Source organism: Phyllopteryx taeniolatus, chromosome 3 (assembly GCF_024500385.1).
Source record: "Phyllopteryx taeniolatus isolate TA_2022b chromosome 3, UOR_Ptae_1.2, whole genome shotgun sequence".
NCBI lineage: Eukaryota > Metazoa > Chordata > Actinopteri > Syngnathiformes > Syngnathidae > Phyllopteryx > Phyllopteryx taeniolatus.
In genome coordinates, this window is record NC_084504.1 from 7,557,123 (window position 1) to 7,576,929 (window position 19,807).

General features: G+C 43.7%; 1 protein-coding gene across 3 annotated transcripts in view; it reads right to left on the minus strand.

The window, feature by feature from the left end:
• The window catches only part of unc5db (unc-5 netrin receptor Db), a 212,070-nt gene that overhangs the window by 21,410 nt on the left and 170,853 nt on the right, over positions 1-19,807 (minus strand). For all 3 annotated transcript variants that reach the window (XM_061766757.1, XM_061766756.1, XM_061766758.1), the window contains one exon: positions 3,965-4,192. In XM_061766757.1, coding sequence (XP_061622741.1) covers positions 3,965-4,192 — 228 coding nt within the window. The remainder of the gene's footprint in view (positions 1-3,964; positions 4,193-19,807) is intronic.

Genomic DNA, 19,807 nt, shown 5'->3' on the forward strand with positions numbered 1-19,807 from the left:
ATGTTGGCAGAGAGGCGGCATGTTACTGTAATGCACAGCATTAATAATCGTTGTCGCGGCTGCCTTGACTTTGACTGGAGGCTGGCCTGACCACAGTGAAAAACGGCGGGAGAAAATAGAGAGTGAAATCACAACTTTGCAGTTTACGACCGTGCACGACTGACCTGTGGTCAAGCAGAAAAATAGAGCCTTACCCTCCCTTGACAATTCACTATGTCGATGAGGATTTCCAAATGAAAATTAGGCAGTGCTTCCAGCCTAATCTTATTGCCTTTCATGCCTAAACTGCATTTGTTTCCATTAAGTAGCAATTCGTGATTACACTCTGCAATAGCATATTTATTCTGTTAGCCATCGATACATTTTAATTTCATGGGTATGTCTTTTTTAGTGTCTATTATTTATTCTTATTTCAATATGAATTTTGCACTGAAGATTGTTTACATAGCTTGTTGAAAAGTAGTCCAATAAAAATAGATTTTTCCTTTACATGAGGAATGAGCGTGATTAATAATTGTGATTACAATATTGATCAAAATAATCGTGATTATTGGTTGTAATCGTGCAGCCCTATTTTCAAATCAGCATGATCTACTGGATTATTCCAAGAATAGTCCAAAATGTCTTGGTTTCCTTAAGAAGATTCACAAGGGAGTTAAGGAGTCAGGCCCAACCACTGACTGGTCATTTTAATGATTTAAAAGTGGGTGTCAGTAGCTTGTCAGTATAGTAAAAATACAGTATGTCTTGAAACCTCTTATTACTTAAGTAAATGATACTTGATCTGCTATTTGAAATATCATATAAACAAATGTGCAAAATTTCTGCTTTTGTTAGTTCATTTTTTATTGACATACACTATACAGAACCAGTGCTGTTTAAATGTAGAAGATTGACAGCACAAAACAACAGAACTATATTATCTAGTCATATTTGAACAGGAATGTTGGCAAACAGCCTACGGTGTGTTTCTTTTTTCCTAATACAATCTGGATGGAGTAGCCTTGAAAATAAAATATTCTTTCTTCAAGAGAGTGACCTGCGGTCTAAAAAGAAAGTTCCATGCAATGCAAAGCATCAGCCTTTATTTGTCAGCCTAAGAAAAACACCCCTCATAGGTGTTAGTGTTGAATCAGGCTTCATGCAGGACCAGAAAGCAGTGTGTGGTTAATAAAGCTTGGGGAAACACACAACAGAGATATGGTGTTAGGCAGACAGGAACCCACGGGATGCACACGTCTGGCATCTGCTTGGAAGGCATAAACCAAATTCAAAAAGCCAGCTGCTGCTGATGGCTGCGACATGACAGAATGGTGGTCGCAGAGAAGAATGAGTCGCAGGGCTGAGCTCTCGTGTTTTGCCAAGTCACTCGAGGGATCACAGGGAAACTGATTTCCCAGATGTTCACTTATAGGATCTCAATTCTTAAAATGACTATAATCTGGGTTGCCTAAAAACAAATCAAGTCAAACATGATAACAAAATGAGTATCGATTAACATTTGACTAGTAGTGATTATAATACCAAGAACTTTGTCTCATTGTCAAATCTGTCTAGGTGTAACATAATTAGTGCTACAATCAACGATGTACTCTCACCAGGAAATCTACCAATTAGTTACTTCATTATTAAACACTAACCAAATTCGGTATGCAATCTGACATACCATTTTTTCTGCTGAGCCTGGCTCAGTGAGCGAGTAAAATCTAGCTACTTGCAGGCTCATTGGTCTACCAAATGGTGATTGGTTGTTTACTGGGGGGGAAGGTCCCACTGGAGACCATTGCTGAGCCAGCACACAGTATGGCGCGTAGGAGAAAGAGAGTTGATGAAACCTGCAGATTTGATATGAAGGGAAAATGCATTTGTTTGAAGGGGCTTTAGCCCCACTTGACCCTTTATAAAGCTAACCCTGGTACACAAACTCCGGCTCGGCTCCACCCTATTACTCTATTGGATTATTTTGACGCTTGTAACTTTGTTAATCAAGCAAATTTTACCCAGAGGTTTATTCAAATTAAAAATAATTTGTCCTCTCCATCATTACAGCATGCAATATGTCCTCATAATAAAAGTTAAGAGTCTTTGCAGATTAGGAAGGGTGCTCTAAAGAAGCCTTTATTTAATTTCCACTATAAAATATATATGACACATAACACACACACACACGTATGGGAAAGTTAACTGTTTCTGAACGTTAAGCAGAGCAGCACGCGTTATCAATATTCAGGCAGTAGGTGATTTCAGCGAACTCATTTTCAGCGTCACTGGATTGACAGGTGAAAGTCTCACATCGCAGTCCAGCAGCCTGAGCCTTATTTTATATTTCATCCTTTATTTAACCAGGGTGAAGCTTATTGAGAGATAAACTCTCTCTTTCAAATGTCAAGAGGCAGCAGAAATTATACATGCAGGAGAAATTATGGAATGCATAACATGACAACACTCATACATCCGTCCATCCATTTTCTGTACCGGTGCATCACGAGGGTTGGGGGCGTGCTGGAGCGTGTCCAAGCTATCTTCGGGCGAGAGGCGGGGAACACCCGGAACTGGTCGTCAACCCATCGCAGGGCACTTATACACAAACAACCAATCGCACTCACATTCACACCTATGGACAATTTAGAGTCTTCAATCAACCTACCACGCATGTTTTTGGGATGTGGGAGGAAACCGGAGTGCCCGGAGAAAACCCACGCAGGCACGGGGAGAACATGCAAACTCCACACAGGCATAGCCGGGATTTGATCTCCGGGCCTCAGAACTGTGAGACAGACATGCTAACCAGTCGTCCACCGTGTTGCCACATTCATACAATAAATAGAAATAAATAATAAATAATAAATTTGTATTTATTTATTCAAATTTGGCAGGCTTTAAGACATTTTTGGGGTGTCTTTAGTGGGTTAATGACTCTATACCTATGTGCCAAATGTTTAATATTTGTTTAAGTGCAGTTTTTGCAAACAGAACATGAGTCAGATTTATTTATATTGTTTATTTATCTAAGATATGTTATTTATTCTTCTACATCACAACGCCAATGTTTAATGTTGTTTAGAACTGAAATAATTTTTTTCTTAAAAAGGATGTACTTGAATTATTATGCACTATAATATAATTATATCAGTGGCATAAAAAAATCATCAACGATACTATCATTTATCGTCGATAGTTTTGGGGAAAATATATCGTGCTAAAAAAATTGGTACCGTGGCAAGCTGCAACATAATATATTGAGACACAGCAAGAGCAATGGATAACACAAAATACTGTACAAATGTACAAATAAAAATCTGCAATACCGTGGGACTGCCAAGCAATAACCATCATATAGCGAGGATGACTGTATCTGTACTCTGTGATGATAAATTGCAGGGAATAATTTTTCCAGGGCTGGGACTCATTGATTCTAGACATGTGCATCCTGGGACTCACAAAGTCTCGTAAAATAATCAATTATAAATAATCGTGATCATTACTTTTTCCATAATAGAGTAGCCCTAGAATCAGCAGGCCTATTTAGACCGACTTTCTGACACCAAATTGTTACTTCGCCGGGCACATCTCTAAGTACACACCCTTGCTGCGCCGGAATGCCCAACTTGCTGCAGACTGGTCTGCCAAACGAAATATGCACAGTTCTTGCACAAAAATAGAACCCACGGGAATTTGCGCCCTGCTGCAGATGCGCTGTTCATGAAAATAGAGCCCAAAATGTTGAAAAAAAATTTCAACTGGCACAATTGCGGCTGGTAGACAAAAAGAGTGGACCAATCAGCTTCTATTATGGGAATCGAGGTGGCAAGTGCTGCTATTGTTCTGATTTCCAAAAAAGCAAAACGTGACTGCTTGTAAACGGCGCCATCCAAAGAGATAGGCCTGGATGTTATCGTTCCCAAACAGTTTCTACATGTTCTTCGTTTGATGGATGTGCCCAATAAATATTTTGTTTCCCCACCTGAAAGGCATGTGGCGTATCATCCACACAGTACACCCGCAGGCTGTAGTTCATAGAAGTACCCTCCATGTTCCCAAACACAGCCAGCTTTAGCCTCTTGATGGCAGCCTGTGTCAGGGGCTCGCCCACGAGGGCGTAGGAACCTGGCTGGTTGAGCAGCAAGTGGCAGCTTGTCGAGTCCATTAGGCAGTAACATGAAGTAGACTCATCCTCCACCAACATCACCTCCTAGAACACAAGAGACATGTAGATGTCTGAATGCCCCAGTGATAGTAATCTTCCTCTCATATAATATTTTGTGACTTAACGAACCTTGTCCACATTCTAATTAGTCTGTAATCCTTAAATTATTACTTTCATATCAGTCAATTTACTTTTACATACAGTTGCATAATAACACACTGCAAGAGATTATTTTATTTCAATTAATTAATCTCAATCCGTAAACATCAATGATAGAACATTTCAAGAAGTGTCAGGTTCAAGGAAGTTAATTAATTTTTACATTGTATAATATTTTTTGTCTTAAATTGTACTGTGAATTATGGATCCAGATTTTGGGGGATTTTCATTGAAAAAGGTTACATCAAATATTTTTTATCAATAAATGCACAAAAGGCAACGAGCTATTGTTTATCATTATATGCAATACTTCAATTTTTTAGAATATACATTTTTGTTCTTTAATAATAACTAACTAAAACAATAGTGGGGAAAGTAATTAGGTAATTTTCAATAAGTGGAAGACAATTTCGGGTTTGTAGCTCCAGTGGTGAAACTTTGAAGCCACAATGGAAAACACAAATCGACAGGGATAAACATGACAACAAAACCAACTGAGCTACACACGATGTCATGTTTAGAAATAAACGGATTATGTTTGAATGCAACCAACTTTAAACAAATATGCCAAACAACCCTAAGCAGTGATGCACCGATGCCACTGCTATCTCAACATGAGAGGTGAAAATGTTACAATGCCAAATACTGTATAGTGACACATGAATAATGAGTCAAATGACTTTAAAATAGACACAAATATCTTCATTACACACAGGTTTCAGAGATTAAGCAAACACCTAAAAAAAAACTTCCAATATGAAGAAATAAGTTACTTTTTATCTTCCGCAATAGTGAGGCGTCCTTTTATAAAACTCCTTTAAGACACTTCTATTGATATTTTGTTAAATTCAAAGAAGCACATACGACATAAAATATTCATGCCTAGAGCTTCACAGATGAAATGAATGCATTATGGATTGAATTCTTGTTCACCACTGTAGAAAAATATGACACAGGTTTAAATCATAAAAGATTTTCTACACAGTTGGTTGCCAATCTCGTGGGAACAAAAAAATCATTCCCTACAATAGGAAAGATGTTGGTACACACCAGAACACCAAATAGTCGGTACGAGCAACAGAGTATTTTATTTATGAGACAACAGCATTCTAAGCATGTCATTATTTCCAACTGGAGAGAAAAAAATTGTTTTTCCCTCGCTTTCCTCCTCATTTCCGTTACAACATTACAATACAGCATTTGTTTTCGTGTACGGAAAGAAAACAAATATCAAATTACTGTAAGGTGTCACCAGGTACCTAATAGTCTTAGATCCTGAAACAAAATGCATTTGAAATGGTCGTGGAAATTATTCATGCTGCAATTACAGGGAAATCAGAGTAAAATAAAATATATATTGTTTGAACAAAAACATATTGTACATTTTGAGCCTTTCTACCTTCCTCATCCACAAAAATCTGACCATCATCAGATGTTTTATTACACCTAATGCGGGCCAACACAAGCCATAAAATATGAGTGATTATATAACTTAATAGGTGCAGTGAGAAAAAATGCCTGAGGAGCATTATTTTTTTTCTTTCATAAAAATGATAAGAAGGAGTGAGCCATCCGCAATTTTACTAGCAGCCACTATGCAAGACAACAAACCTCTACAGCTCACTTAGTGCTGGTCACTGACCTGAGGCTGGTCTCCAAAGTCGCACTTTTTATGAGGTGCTATTTTATCATGCCCCTGACATCATTAAGTTTTCCCAAGACAGAGAGTTGTATTCTTATTGTTTTTATTATAACACATAAAACTGTATCTAACAAATGGCATACCACTGCAAGAAGCATTTGGTCACTAAGCTCATGCATAAACATAAAAACTTGATCTGGCAAGAAAAAACACAAAAAAGTGACAAAATACTGTGAGAAGTTGAGTTAAATACAGTATATTGATATAAAATATTTTTCTTCGATATTTTATTTAATTTTATTTTTTTTTACATTTCAAGCCGACGTGAGTATTTTCTTTTACATCCATCCATTTTCTGTACCGCTTATCCTCACTAGGGTCACAGGGTCTTCGGGTGAGAGGCGGGGTACACCCTGAACTGGTCGCCAGCCAATCGCAGGGCACATAGAAACAAACAACCAGCGAGAGAGAGCGAGAGAGAGAGAGAGGCGGGGGGTAGGCATAGCCTACGTCATATCAAAGCAACAGCTTTATTGTTAATGTGTATGAATAATTTTGGAAGTTTTTGGCAGATTGTAAAAAAAAACAAAAAAAAAAAAAAACACTATACTTAAATATACCTCTTAATGTACAGGTGCATCTCAATAAATTAAAATACCGTAGAAAACTTAATTTATCACAGTAGTTCTATATAAAAAAGAAACTTAAATATTATATTGATGGAGACTCTAAATTGCCCGTAGGCATGACTGTGAGTGCGAATGGTTGTTTGTTCCTATGTGCCCTGCGATTGGCTGGCAACCAGTTCAGGGTGTACCCCGCCTCCTGCCCGATGACAGCTGGGATAGGCTCCAGCACCCCCGCGACCCTAGTGAGGAGAAGCGGCTCAGAAAATGGATGGATGGATGGATATTATATTGATTCACTACACAGTACACAGAGTGAAACATTTAATATTAATATTTTATAGTGTTGATAAGTATATCTTACAGCTAACAATAAACCCAAATTCACCATATCAAGAAATTTGAATATCACATAAGAAACAATCAGAATACCTTTCAGAATGCTTTGTAAAAGGTATTTTCCCATGAATCTATTTACTATGAGTTTCACTCATTTTCCATGATTGTAATTCATTGAGATGCGCCTGTAATGTCTTTTGCTACTTCCTTGTGGGCTTAACTATACTGTATTGCTGCACCCTCTGATACGATCCATTATATATTCTGCATTGAATTAATCTGACAACTGTAGAACTACGGCTTAGTTCTAATTTAGCATCTGAATTGTTTTGTCAATGTAAAGTATGAGGAGATTGTTGCTGTGAAAAGGAGAATATAATGTCGCAATGAGGACTTAAGCACTGTGGGCAACTTGGTATCTGACTAGAATGGTATTACGATATGAAACAAATCATAAATGAGCGAGGCCAAGTCAGAATAACGTCAACACTTGGTTCACACTTGTTCATGTAAAGTGAAGCTTCCTCTTGTGTATACCGGTACGTTATGTTAATGCACTTTGAACATGGGCTTTTCAGCTCTCTCATAAACACATCTTAACACACTGCAATATGAATATTATGATAATGCTATGAGCGCTACGAACTCCTCTGTGGATAATGTCTATTTCAACGAGGCATGAACTTTAATGGTGCCAAGTATTTGCAGGTATTATACATTTTATAAACCCTTTCTTTCTTTTCTCTCTCTCTCTCTCTCTCTCTCTCTTTCTCTCTCTCACACCCATCCATTATCTGAGCCGCTTCTCCTCACTAGGGTCGCGGGCGTGCTGGAGCCTATCCCAGCTGTCATCGGGCAGGAGGCGGAGTACACCCTGAACTGGTTGCCAGCCAATCGCAGGGCACATAGAAACAAACAACCATTCGCACTCACAGTCATGCCTACGGGCAATTTAGAGTCTCCAATTAATGCATGTTTTTGGGATGTGGGAGGAAACCGGAGTGCCCGGAGAAAACCCACGCAGGCACGGGGAGAACATGCAAACTCCACACAGGCGGGGACGGGGATTGAACCCTGCACCTCAGAACTGTGAGGCTGACGCTCTAACCAGTCGTCCACCGTGCCGCTCTCTCTTACACTCTCTATGGAATACCGTTATTACAAACCAGGAACCTCTGATGATCTCTGTGCCCCCCAATAAATATTAGAATAAACTGAATCGTGTATTTCTTCATTCTCTGCGGTCCATTTCCACATTGGTACATCACCCTCAGAGAAACCCTTTTTCTAGTCACACACCCTGGTTGCTTATGAAAAGCAATGTTAACTAAACATGAGCCTGAATGAAAACAAACAAACCAAAAAAAAAACAAAAAAAACCAAAAAAAAAACAAAAAAAAAAAAAAAATATATATATATATATATATATATATATATATATATATATATATATATATATATATATATATATATATATATATATATATATATGTATATATATATATATATATATATATATATATATATATATATATATATATATATATATATATATATATATAGGCGGCACGGTGGCCGACTGGTTAGAGCGTCAGCCTCACAGTTCTGAGGTGCGGGGTTCAATCCCCGTCCCCGCCTGTGTGGAGTTTGCATGTTCTCCCCGTGCCTGCGTGGGTTTTCTCCGGGCACTCCGGTTTCCTCCCACATCCCAAAAACATGCATTAATTGGAGACTCTAAATTGCCCGTAGGCATGACTGTGAGTGCGAATGGTTGTTAGTTTCTATGTGCCCTGCGATTGGCTGGCAACCAGTTCAGGGTGTACCCCGCCTCCTGCCCGATGACAGCTGGGATAGGCTCCAGCACGCCCGCGACCCTAGTGAGGAGAAGCGGCTCAGAAAATGGATGGATGGATATATATATTATAGGTGAATGATAACCAGACAGCGATATTTTACTGACTCTAACCTTGGTTGTTCCATCAGGGGACATTTCATGAGAAGTAAAATAATGACATGTTTTATATCTCGGTGCAGTATAGTTTATGCAAACCATTAATGATTAACATCCTTCCACCTCCTTCCACCTCCTTCCACTGTGCTTCACTTCATACCTGTTAATAGCATCAATATACAATAACTTTATTTCAAAGGGGACATACAGTATTATGGATTATCATTTTTTAATTACTTGTATGCAAATAGTTGTGTCTCTGGAGTGCCTGCTCATACATCGCGTGAAATTACACAACAAAGTAATTCTTCTGTTAGCATCCTTTTTTCAGAAACTGGGTCTTTCAGCAAGCAGTTCTGAATTTTTCCTGATTGTGAAGCAACAGTACAGCTCATTTACATAATAGCGTCCTCTCACAGAGTTTTGCTGCCTATGACTGGCAAAAATCCCCCAATTTTAGGTGACAGCTGTAATAACCACGTAAGTGGGTTTTGCTCCTGAGCTGGAGGTTCCAATGGTACACAACTGGTAAAATACTCAAGACAACTTATTTATTGGTAGTCATTTTGTCCTGTCTGCGGTCTCATCGTCATGAGCACCACCCCTGTTATGATTGTTTATTATTTAAACAAACCAGGAACAGTAACGTGTATCAATATCTCCACTCTCTATTATTCTTCAGCACAACTCCTGTGCTCACTCGTAGATCGACATCAGTACACACCTTTCCCATTTCAGTCTATTGACCTAAGCTTCCTGAGTAAGTCCAAACCGCAATTCCAATGAAGTTGGGACGTGGTATAAAATGTAAATAAAAAAAGAATACAATTATTTGCAAATCCTTTTCAACCTATATTCAGTTGAATACACTACAAAGACTGCGATTGGCTGGTGACCAGTTCAGGGTGTACCCCGCCTCTCGCCCGAAAATAGCTGGAAAAGACTCCAGAACGCCCGCGACCCTAGTGAGTATAAGCGGTTTGGAAAATGAATGGATGGATGGATGGACACTACAAAGACGATAGTTAATGTTCAAACTGAATGTTATTGTTTTTTTTTTTTTCTTTAGCCTTTAACCTGATCTACCCCACCCTAACGATCAGTTGCCTTTTACCTCAGCTGCATCTACTCTCAAAATAAAGAACCCTGCACCATAAGCTGCTTTTGATCTCTAGTAGCTCCACCAAGGTCCTCCTCATCCTCAGAACAGCAAGATCTGGATAGTATGGACCCAAAAGATAGGGATCGCGTTCATCAGACTTTAGACAGGGCATACTTGTACATACAGCATAAACAAACTGTGAGGATAATGTTGGGACAGATTCATTATCCATCCATCCATTCTCTACCGCTTAGCCGGGTCGGGTCGCGGGGGCAGTAGCTTCAGCAGGGACGCCCAGACTACCCTCTCCCCAGCCACTTCATCCAGCTCTTCCGGGGGGATCCCGAGGCGTTCCCAGGCCAGCCGAAGGATGTAGTCTCTCCAGCGCGTCCTGGGTCGTCCCCGGGGTCTCCTCCCGGTGGGACATGCCCGGAACACCTCACCAGGGAGGCGTCCGGGAGGCATCCGAATCAGATGCCCCAGCCACCTCATCTGGCTCCTCTCAATGCGGAGGAGTAGCGGCTCTACTCTGAGATCCTCCCGGATGACCGAGCTTCTCACCCTATCTCTAAGGGAGAGCCCGGACACCCTGCGGAGGAAACTCATTTCGGCCGCTTGTATCCGGGATCTTGTTCTTTCGGTCACGACCCACAGCTCATGACCATAGGTGAGGGTAGGAACGAAGATCGACCGGTAAATTGAGAGCTTCGCCTTTCGGCTTAGCTCTTTCTTTACCACAACGGACCGATACAAAGTCCGCATCACTGCAGACGCTGCACCGATCCGCCTGTCGATCTCCCGTTCCATTCTTCCCTCACTCGTGAACAAGACCCCAAGATACTTGAATTCCTCCACTTGGGGCAGGATCTCATCCCCGACCTGGAGATGGCATGCCACCCTTTCCCGACTGAGGACCATGGTCTCAGATTTGGAGGTGCTGATTCTCATCCCAGCCGCTTCACACTCGGCTGCGAACTGCTCCAATGAGAGTTGGAGGTCACGGCTTGATGAAGCCAACAGAACCACATCATCTGCAAAAAGCAGAGATGCAATACTGAGGCCACCAAACCGGACCCCCTCTACGCCTCGGCTGCGCCTAGAAATTCTGTCCATAAAAGTTATGAACAGAATCGGCGACAAAGGGCAGCCTTGGCGGAGTCCAACCCTCACCGGGAACGAGTCCGACTTACTGCCGGATATGCGGACCAAACTCTGACTCCGGTCGTACAGGGACCGAACAGCCCATATCAGGGGGTTCGGTACCCCATACTCCCGAAGCACTCTCCACAGGACTCCCCGAGGGACACGGTCGAACGCCTTCTCCAAGTCCACAAAACACATGTAGACTGGTTGGGCGAACTCCCATGCACCCTCGAGGACCCTGCCGAGGGTGTAGAGCTGGTCCACTGTTCCACGGCCAGGACGAAAACCACACTGCTCCTCCTGAATCTGAGATTCGACTTCCCGACGGACCCTCCTCTCCAGCACCCCTGAATAGACCTTACCAGGGAGGCTGAGCAGTGTGATCCCCCTGTAGTTGGAACACACCCTCCGGTCCCCCTTCTTAAAAAGGGGGACCTCCACCCCAGTCTGCCAATCCAGAGGCACTGTCCCCGATGTCCACGCGATGTTGCAGAGGCGTGTCAACCAGGACAGCCCCACAACATCCAGAGCCTTTAGGAACTCCGGGCGAATCTCATCCACCCCCGGGGCCCTGCCACCGAGGAGCTTTTTAACTACCTCGGTGACCTCAAACCCAGAGATAGGAGAGCCCGCCTCAGAGAACCCACACTCTGCTTCCCCATGGGAAGGCGTGTCGGTGGAATTGAGGAGGTCTTCGAAGTATTCTCCCCACCGACTCACAACGTCCCGAGTCGAGGTCAGCAGCGCCCCATCCCCACTATACACAGTGTTGGTGGTGCACTGCTTTCCTCTCCTGAGACGTCGGATGGTGGACCAGAATTTCCTCGAAGCCGTCCGGAAGTCTTTCTCCATGGCCTCACCGAACTCCTCCCATGCTTTTTGCTTCAGCGACCACCAGAGCTGCATTCCGCTTGGCCAGCCGGTACCCATCAGCTGCCTCAGGAGTCCCACAGGCCAAAAAGGCCCGATAGGACTCCTTCTTCAGCTTGACGGCATCCCTCACCGTTGGTGTCCACCAACGGGTTCGGGGATTGCCGCCACGACAGGCACCGACCACCTTACGGCCACAGCTCCGGTCGGCCGCCTCAGCAATGGAGGCGCGGAACATGGTCCACTCGGACTCGATGTCCCCCGCCTCCCCCGGAACATGAGCAAAGTTCTGTCGGAGGTGGGAGTTGAAACTCCTTCTGACAGGGGATTCTGCCAGACGTTCCCAGCAGACCCTCACAATACGTTTGGGCCTGCCACGTCGGACCGGCATCTTCCCCCACCATCGGAGCCAACTCACCACCAGGTGGTGATCAGTTGACAGCTCCGCCCCTCTCTTCACCCGAGTGTCCAAGACATGCGGCCGCAAGTCCGATGACACGACCACAAAGTCGATCATCGAACTGCGACCTATGGTGTCCTGGTGCCAAGTGCACGTGTGGACACCCTTATGCTTGAACATGGTGTTCGTTATGGACAATCACAATCGTTATGTGACGAGCACAGAAGTCCAATAACAGAACACCGCTTGGGTTCTGATCGGGGGGGCCGTTCCTCCCAATCGCGCCCTTCCAGGTCTCACTGTCATTGCCCACGTGAGCATTGAAGTCCCCCAACAGAACAATGGAGTCCCCAGCGGGAGCGCTCTCCAGCACCCCCTCCAAGGACTCCAAAAAGGGTGGGTACTCTGAACTGCTGTTTGGTGCATAGGCACAAACAACAGTCAGGACCCGTCCCCCCACCCGAAGGCGGAGGGAGGCTACCCTCTCGTCCACCGGGGTGAACCCCAACGTACAGGCGCCGAGCCGGGGGGCAATAAGTATACCCACACCTGCTCGGCGCCTCTCACCATGGGCAACTCCAGAGTGGAAGCGAGTCCAACCCCTCTCGAGAGGACTGGTACCAGAGCCCCAGGTGTGTGTGGAGGCGAGTCCGACTATATCGAGTCGGAACTTCTCGACCTCACACACCAGCTCGGGCTCCTTCCCTGCCAGAGAGGTGACATTCCACGTCCCTAGAGCCAGCTTCTGTAGCCGGGGATCGGATCGCCAAGGTCCCCGCCTTCGGCCACCGCCCAGCTCACACTGCACCCGACCCCTATGGCCCCTCCCACAGGTGGTGAGCCCATGGGAAGGGGGACCCACGTTACCCTTTCGGGCTGTGCCCGGCCGGGCCCCATGGGTGCAGGCCCGGCCACCAGGCGCTCGCCTTCGAGCCCCACCACCAGGCCTGGCTCCAGTGGGGGGCCCCGGTGGCCCGCGTCCGGGCAAGGGAAAACGAAGTCCATTGTTTGTCGTCATCATTAGGGGTCTTTGAGCCGTGCTTTGTCTGGTCCCTCACCTAGGACCTGTTTGTCATGGCAAACAGATTCATTAATTCTTTCAAACTCTCACTAGTACGCTAAATCAACTCACCTCTTTGCAAACACCTGTACATTCCAGATCTACACTGGCACCCACACTAATTGCTGCAACACCCCCCGTCAGTTAAGGAACCATTTGTGCCAGCACCAGCCCCTCATGATCAAGACCTTGGGGCCAGCTTTGCTTTTTTTAGTTCAGCGCTCACCAGTGTTAAGACAACAACCCTACTCTTATTCAACAGACCAAGCAAAGATATCCTCCCTCATTGGGTCCGCATTATCCTAAGCCACGGCAGAGTGGGTGAGACAATCCCTGGTACACACCTCTTACACTGCATTCACGGAGGAGAATTTTTGACCACCCGGTCCATAGGAAGGAGGCAGTGAAGAATCTCATGTCACTCTGTCCAGGTACTAACAATGTTGCAGAATTCTCTGTAACATTTAGAAGGCTTCCAGTGGAGAGACAGTTTAAAGATGAGGAACTCCAGGATTATTTTGGAGCCATGAAATAACTCTATTAAGGACGAATTGGCTTCCAGACATGAACCAGCAAGCCTTCATTCATCTCTGTGAGGGAGTTTAGTAGTAAATGAGAGACTCTGCTTATTGCTCCACCTTCTCCACAACTTTGCAGTTCAAAGTCTCATTTCGAGCCACAAACTCCGCCCCAAGGCTCCCCCCCTTAATAATGATGGGATTGAACCAATGCAGCTAGGACATGCTCAGTCTGTATCTGCAGAGGAGTGGATGCACAGGTATACAACTAATCCTGAACGCCTGAATTGTGGATGCAGCGGCCACTGCATCGCCAATTCTGGTCTGGATGAACTCGAAGTGTCGGTTTCCTCTTCGAAGAGCACAACCCATCGCCCAGGTGTGAGGGAACCGGCTGGCGCAGCGGACCTTTTGGCGAGTCTGCCGAAGTGAAACGCGTCCTCCTCTTTCTACTCGGCTAACTTCGCTAGCCGCCGAGCTAACGTGCCGCCAGCTAGTTGGTCACACCGCGGCGGAGGGAGCTCCTCGTCGGCGGCGCACGAAGGACGAAGTGACCGAATTTGTCGGCTCCGTTGAAGACGAAGCCCAGCCGTGCACAGGCAAGGCCTCCACCTCTGACGGCTGGGACTCCACCACCGACGGCTGGGCCTCCACCACCACCGACGGCTGGGCCTCCACCACCACCAACGGCTGGGCCTCCACCACCACCGACGGCTGGGCCTCCACCGCTGCCGGCTTATGCGGAAGCTGGCAGCGTAAAGCTATATGCAAACATTGCCAATAAAAGAAACAGGGGGCTGCCAAACCCCGCAATACTAAAGCACCGGAAATGGAGGGCGTTCCAAACCGTTAATAACTCTAAATTAATATGGGATTCAACACGTAAACCAAAAGGCATTCTTTGTGCACACTTAAATATACGAAGCATTTTAATGAAAAGTGATCAGGTCCATCACCTTCTCACTGACTCAAATATTGACTTCCTCCTCCTATCTGAGACATGGCTCAATGAATCTTTGCCCTCAGCAATACTATCTGTACCTGGTTATAAAATGTTTAGAAACGACAGACAGGGTCCTAAGGGAGGTGTTATGATTTATGCAAAGGACACTTTTAATTGTAATGAAATACATGTTACAGATGAGAATGGATTAGAATTTCTTGGACTAACTGTTTCTTTGTCACAGCAAATGTCTTTTATTCTTGTAGTTATTTATAGGCCTCCCTCATCAAATGCCGCTTTTTATGAAAAGCTGGAAATTTTACTGAAACAACTCAATCCTGCAAAAGAGGTGATAATAATGGGTGACCTAAATGTTAATTGGGAAGTTAACAAAGTTAGGAAAACATTTAAAAGGGTTATGGATGATATGGATATGACTCAGTTTATTAATGGCCCTACGAGAATTACAAACTCCACCCGAACTCAGATTGATCTAGCCTTTACTAATAGGCCAGAAAGGATCTTGAAGCCATACAATATGCTCACAGGATTGTCTGATCACAATCTTAGAATGGTCACAAGAAAATTAAATAAAAAGCGCTTCAAACCCTTGGCCACCACTGAATCCAATAGGATACCAAAACATGAACAACAAAATTTCCAAGATTCCATCCAAGAAGTAAACTGGAATGTATTACTCGCTCGTAAAAATTTAGATGAGGATTGTTCTAAATTTGCCAACAAAATACAATAAATTATTATACAATTTACACGGATAATTAAAATAAAAGCTAGAAAGAATGGCCTTCCTTGGTTAAACACATTTATTCTGAAACTGATGAAAGAACGCGATCATTCCTTGAAGTTGTCGGTCAAATCAGGATACAATAGACAGCACTTTATTTCACTGAGAAATAGGGTAGTGAAAGAAATAAGAAAATCTAAAGCTGACTTTTTCATTACTGCTCTGAATAGTGCGAAGGGAAATTCAAAAATAACCTGGAATTATGTTAAAAAACTATTGGGTGATACACAAAATAACAAAACAAAACTAATGCAAATTAAATTAAATGGAAACATCCTGACGGAACCTCAAGTGATGGCTGATGCTTTTAACAAATACTTCATTGAATCTGTGTCAGAAATCTCTTCTAAGTTTGCAGTAAAACAAAGGAAGGAATACCCTGCATTGTCTCCAACACAGTTCTTTACTATTACAAATATTACTGAGACCAAAGTTATCGATTTAATTCATTCACTCAAACCATCTAAGGCAAAGGATGTTTTTGGAATGGACACGAGGATGCTCAAAGATCTAGGTTCAACTCTTGCTACTCCTATTGCCTCAATCATTAATCTTTCAATTTCATCTGGTCACTTTCCAAAGGCCTGGAAATCTGCTATTATTACCCATGTCTTTAAATCCGGTGACTCAACTTCTCTGAATAACTACCGACCTATAACCATTCTTCCGGCCATTTCCAAAGTTGCAGAAAAATGGGTGTCAGAGCAGATTGTCCATTATTTAATCAGCAGCTCCCCCTCTCTCCACGCCATGCAGTTTGGTTTCAGATCCAAGCATTCCACTGAAATGGCTACATGCCTCTTCATTGAGAAAATAAAATCTTCTCTCGACAAGGGTGGAGTTGTAGGGGCGGTGTTCTTGGACCTCAGGAAAGCTTTCGATACAGTAAATCACTCTGTTCTTCTTACCAAGCTCTCAAAATTTAACTTCTCTCGCAAAGCTGTGAGCTGGATTGAATCATATCTGCATGACCGAACACAATCTGTATCAGTTAACAACTGCAGATCAGAGTCTCTTAGGCTAACTTCTGGAGTCCATCAGGGATCAATATTAGGCCCCCTTTTATTTAGTCTTTATAGCAATGATTTGCCCACAACTATTGCATAACCAGTTGGTCCCAGGCTGGTCAGAATGCAAAAAAACCATTGGAAGTTTTGTACAAACAAGTAATTAAAGTGATGGATAAAAAACCAAGGCACTATCATCACTGTGCAATTTAATAAAAATACAGTCTTTTAAACTGGGACAGTCTTCACATATTTGCAGATATAAATTTGATTTATAAAGTGACTGCATGATTTGGCCCCAGCTCCTCTGAGTTCATCAGCCAAAGAAACAGCTCTGAGCGTGTCACTCGAGGCTCTGTCAGAGGTGACTGTCTCATTCCTCTGCGCAGGAGCACTTTCAGTAAGTCAGCCTGGTCAGTGAGGAGCGCTGGTGAGTGGAACTCAGTACCTGAGGAGGTTAAACTGCTTACAACATACAAGGCCTTCACAAAAAAACTGAAAATGTGGCTAGTTAACACCTATAGCTGCCAACACTAAAAGACAAGTATGTTATGTTGTTTTTTTGTTATGATCAAAAACATTATGGTTTTATTCTCTCTTAATAGTATAGTTTAATTATGTATCCTGTATTATATTGTCTTGTAGATGTATTTTACTGCTTTTTTACATCATGGCCAGGGGACTACAGATGAAAACTAGCCTTCTGGCTAATTCTGGCTTTTTTAACCATGTGTACTTCATGTGTTTTATGAAATTGCATTGTCCCCTTTCAAAAATAAACTGATAAACTGATAAATTGTCCCAAATGGCCAGTTGAAGAGTTGGATCGCTGGTAATATAGGAGGTACTGGTAAGCCATAAAAATTGCTCCTTTACTTATTTTCAGCTCTTTCTAACCCTCTGTTGGAAGACTCGGTCATTACCACCTTCTGGTATAGTGGATTCTGGGACAGCAAGAACCTTAATGACCGCAGTTTGTTGGAAAAAATGGATATCAAACTTTGATCTTTAACCAGAACACTTGATATCAAGCCCCTTAATGGGAAACTGCTATCTCACAATGCCCACAACATGTTACCGGTTACTTTTGTGCTCTCTGACAACCATCGAGAAGTAATCACTTTCTTTGTTCTTTACAGTCTCCATATCGTTCTGGTGCTTGGCATGTCATGGCTAAAGACTCACAACCCCACACCTGACCAGACACTGTCCAAATATCACTACTTGATGCAATTGTTTTGCACCAAAACAGCTTGCAATCAGCTGCAGTGCCTGTCAGTAGTCAGAGTTAGCCTGAACAACCTGACCTTTCCCACATTTCAGTCAGTAACAGTACCATGACGTTGCCCTGGTTTTCAATAAACACTATACAATGTCTCTGCCTCTAATCAGACCGTAGGATTGTGCAACTGACTTCCAGCTAGGTGCAGTGCTCCCCAGTGGTCGAGTTTACAACAACTCATAGACAGAGTGAATGCCATGGATGAATACAGCACAGAATCTCTGGCTGCAACATTAGACAAGGCTGCTTTGTCTTCACCGATGGGAGCTGTTTTTTTAATAAACATCACTGTCAAAAACAAGTAGCCCTAGCCACTGAATGGCTCAGCCTTGACACCCCATCTTGGAGCCACCAATTTAACCAGTCTGGACCTGCGCTTACGATTGTAACAGACACGGCAGTAAAAATGACACACAGCACCCCCAGTCTCGTGCTGTCCCACATACCTGCCTCGGCTGCGCGCTGAGTAAGTCTGCGTACAAAAGACATCTAAGGAAAACCTTGTCTGTTTATCAAACAAGAAGCACTGGAGGTTATCTTCGCACACGGACACTAAATGAATTACCAGCTAGTTCCAAGTAGCTCATCAGAGCTGAGACACAGACATCGGTTTCTCACCCGGATGCTAAATTAATTAACTTCCACCCCCAGCCAGCCTGAAGAGTCTCATCAACAAAGACTTATTTTTCCCGCTGTTTTCAGTGACATTTGTTCCTCCTGTCTGGGACAATGGATTAGCACTAGCGACACCCACAGGTAGTGGAAAGCTACTGCAACCCCGGATTAACAAATCACAATCTTCACTGGATTTGAATGTTACATACTATTTTAAGAATTTTGCATGAACACCACCAGCGGCACCATCGCAATAGCGCCACTCGTGATTGTATTTCTGCAAATTTGAATGTCTGATGTCAAATCTGTTTGTCAACTGGACCGGCTGAAATGTTTCACCCCACACAGCACAAATGCCACATTGCAAATATTACAGTGTTCTCAACAACCACATACAACTGAAACATTCGTTACAGGGATTAAAGAGGATGTGTGCATGACAATGCAAGGCTGGAAAATGGTCTTGTTATCTTAAATCCAGTAATTAATATTTTATTCCACTGGATTTAAACCACAAAATAATCCTAAAATGGAAAAGTAACATTAAGAGTCGGTCCATCTTCCCTGTTGGCCCCGGAGGCAAGAAAGGGGGCGAACCACCCCTTTTGGCCGGCTTAAAGGCCGGAGCCCCCTTTGTTGGCTGGCTCTCGTTCGACCAACTTTCCGACGACTGGTTCATCCAGGACGCCCCACCTCGCACCACGAGGTGGCGAGGACACATTGGAGACTTCCCCGCCGCACGGCATCCTGCCAGCGCTCCCAGCTACCCTTTTGGGTGCTTGGGCAAACTCCGTTCGGAAGGAAGCGGGCTGCACACGTGCGCTCCTAACGTCTTGCGAACAGTGACATAACGGGCTGCGGCCACCCTTCCTGGGAACTTTTTGTTTTTCCTGCTCTTCTTTTTTTCTTCCTCCTTTTCTGGCAAATCCACCTGTTCCCCCGTGCTGACCAGACCAGCCAAACAGCCGGGAGATCGCCCAGCCAACGTAAATCCAATTTCGGGTCTCCGAAAAGTACAGAGTAGTGCATATTTGGGTTTATATTAATGAGAACAGGAACCCCCAGCTCTATGCATTGTCAATACACGCTCATTCCACCCTCATATCACAAGTTAGTCTCCTTTGCCAATGTTTGTCTGTCCTTTGTGCTTTCTTTCGTGCATTGTTCCCCTGTAGATTCCCATGTTAGATCTAATTCA